Source organism: Micropterus dolomieu, unplaced genomic scaffold (assembly GCF_021292245.1).
Source record: "Micropterus dolomieu isolate WLL.071019.BEF.003 ecotype Adirondacks unplaced genomic scaffold, ASM2129224v1 contig_11179, whole genome shotgun sequence".
NCBI lineage: Eukaryota > Metazoa > Chordata > Actinopteri > Centrarchiformes > Centrarchidae > Micropterus > Micropterus dolomieu.
The window spans coordinates 1,234-3,118 of record NW_025740165.1 but is presented as its reverse complement, the minus strand read 5'-3'; the positions used below and the strand labels follow the sequence as shown (position 1 = coordinate 3,118).

Below are 1,885 nucleotides of genomic sequence, written 5' to 3'. Positions count from 1 at the left end.
TTTGTTGACTCCAGCCCTCTGCCGTTCCCACCTATCCCTCCTGATCCCCAACCGGCTAGCCCCCAGTTTGGTCCAGATCCCCAGCTCGCTAGCCACCAGCCTGTCCCGAGCATTCCCCGGCCTGCCTGTTGTTCCCCGTGTTCGCCCGACACCACGCTTGACCCCCGTCTTCAGTTCGAGGGAACCCGCCTGGCCGTCTTCTCTGGGGGCCGTGGTGGCCGTCGGAGGAGACGTGGCCATCACGGCTCCCGCCAATTTGCACCACTCTCCCTAGATCCCCAGCCAGTTAGCCCCCAGCCTGGCCCAGTCCCTCGGCCTGCTAGCGCCGCTAGCCCCCAGCCTGGCCCAGTCCCTCGGCCTGCTAGCGCCGCTAGCCCCCAGCCTGGCCCAGTCCCTCGGCCTGCTAGCGCCGCTAGTCCCCAGCTTCTCCCTGATCCCCAACAGGTTAGGCCCCAGTTAGACCCTGATCCCCAACCTGCTAGCGCCGCCAGCCTCCAGCCTGCCCCCCCCGATCCCTTGCCCCTTAGGGCCACTAGTCCCCTTGCTCTTGCGGACGGACCGGCTTCAGCCCCGCCGGTGGTACGGCCGACCCCTGTTCCTCGCACCAAGGCCCTCAGCCCAGCAGCCTCATCCCTGACTCCCCCCCCGCTGCTGTCGCGCTGCCAGCCCCTAGCCTTGCTCCCCGGCCTCTGGAGAGGTCGTCTCGCCCCCTAGCCCGTCCTTCGGGCCGCCCGCCCGAACTCTCTGGCTTGTCTCGCCCGGCTCCCCGGCCTCTGGTGAGGCCGCCACGCCCGGCTCCCCGGCCTCTGGTGAGGCCGCCGTGCGCGGCTCCCCGGCCGCCACGCCCGGCTCCCCAGCCTCTGGAGAGGTCGCCGTGCCAGGCTCCCTGCCCGGATCCCCGGCCTCTGGAGAGGTCGTCTCGCCCCCTAACCCGTCCTTCGGGCCGCCACGCCCGAACTCTCTGGCCTGTCTCGCCCGGCTCCCCGCCCTCTGGAGAGGCCGCCACGCCCGAACTCTCTGGCCTGTCTCGCCCGGCTCCCCGACCTCTGGAGAGGCCGCCACGCCCGAACTCTCTGGCCTGTCTCGCCCGGCTCCCCGACCTCTGGAGAGGCCGCCACGCCCGAACTCTCTGGCCTGTCTCGCCCGGCTCCCCGACCTCTGGAGAGGCCGCCACGCCCGAACTCTCTGGCCTGTCTCGCCCGGCTCCCCGACCTCTGGAGAGGCCGCCACGCCCGAACTCTCTGGCCTGTCTCGCCCGGCTCCCCGACCTCTGGAGAGGCCGCCACGCCCGGCTCCCCGGCCACCTCGCCCGGCTCCCCGGCCTCTGGTGAGGTCGCCACGCCCGGCTCCCTGCCCGGCTCCCCGGCCTCTGGTGAGGTCGCCACGCCCGGCTCCCTGCCCGGCTCCCCGGCCTCTGGAGAGGTCGTCTCGCCCCTTAGCCCAGCCCTCGGGCCGCCCTCCTGGCTCCCCCGGTCCGCCCTCGGCCCAGCCCTCGGGCCGCCCTCCTGGCTCCCCCGGTCCGCCCTCGGCCCAGCCCTCGGGCCGCCCTCCTGGCTCCCCCGGTCCGCCCTCGGCCCAGCCCTCGGGCCGCCCTCCTGGCTCCCCCGGTCCGCCGGACCCTCCTGGCTCCCCCGGTCCGCCGGACCCTCCTGGCTCCCCCGCTCTGTCCTCCCTGGTCCCCCGGTCCGCCACCCTCGGGCACCCTGTCTGAACTCCCTGGTCCCCCGGTCCGCCACCCTCGGGCATCCTGTCTAGCCCTGAGTTTTCAGTTCAGCCCTGCCCGTTCCCTTAACCCTTCCCTGTCCTGAAGCCCTCCCTGAATGCCCAGTTTGGTTTTGGACCCTGGACCCCCATCAGCCGGACCCCAGTACATCTTCCTCCCCCC

At 72.7% G+C, this 1,885-nt stretch overlaps 1 protein-coding gene across 1 annotated transcript in view; it reads left to right on the top strand.

Annotated features, from left to right (window-relative positions):
* Window positions 1-3: 3 nt before the first annotated feature.
* LOC123965759 (vegetative cell wall protein gp1-like) overlaps window positions 4-1,885 on the top strand; it is a gene marked incomplete at its 5' end in the record, with an annotated part of 2,037 nt that continues 155 nt past the window's right edge. Inside the window, one exon of the mRNA XM_046042123.1 lies at window positions 4-639. Coding sequence (XP_045898079.1) covers window positions 4-639 — 636 coding nt within the window. The remainder of the gene's footprint in view (window positions 640-1,885) is intronic.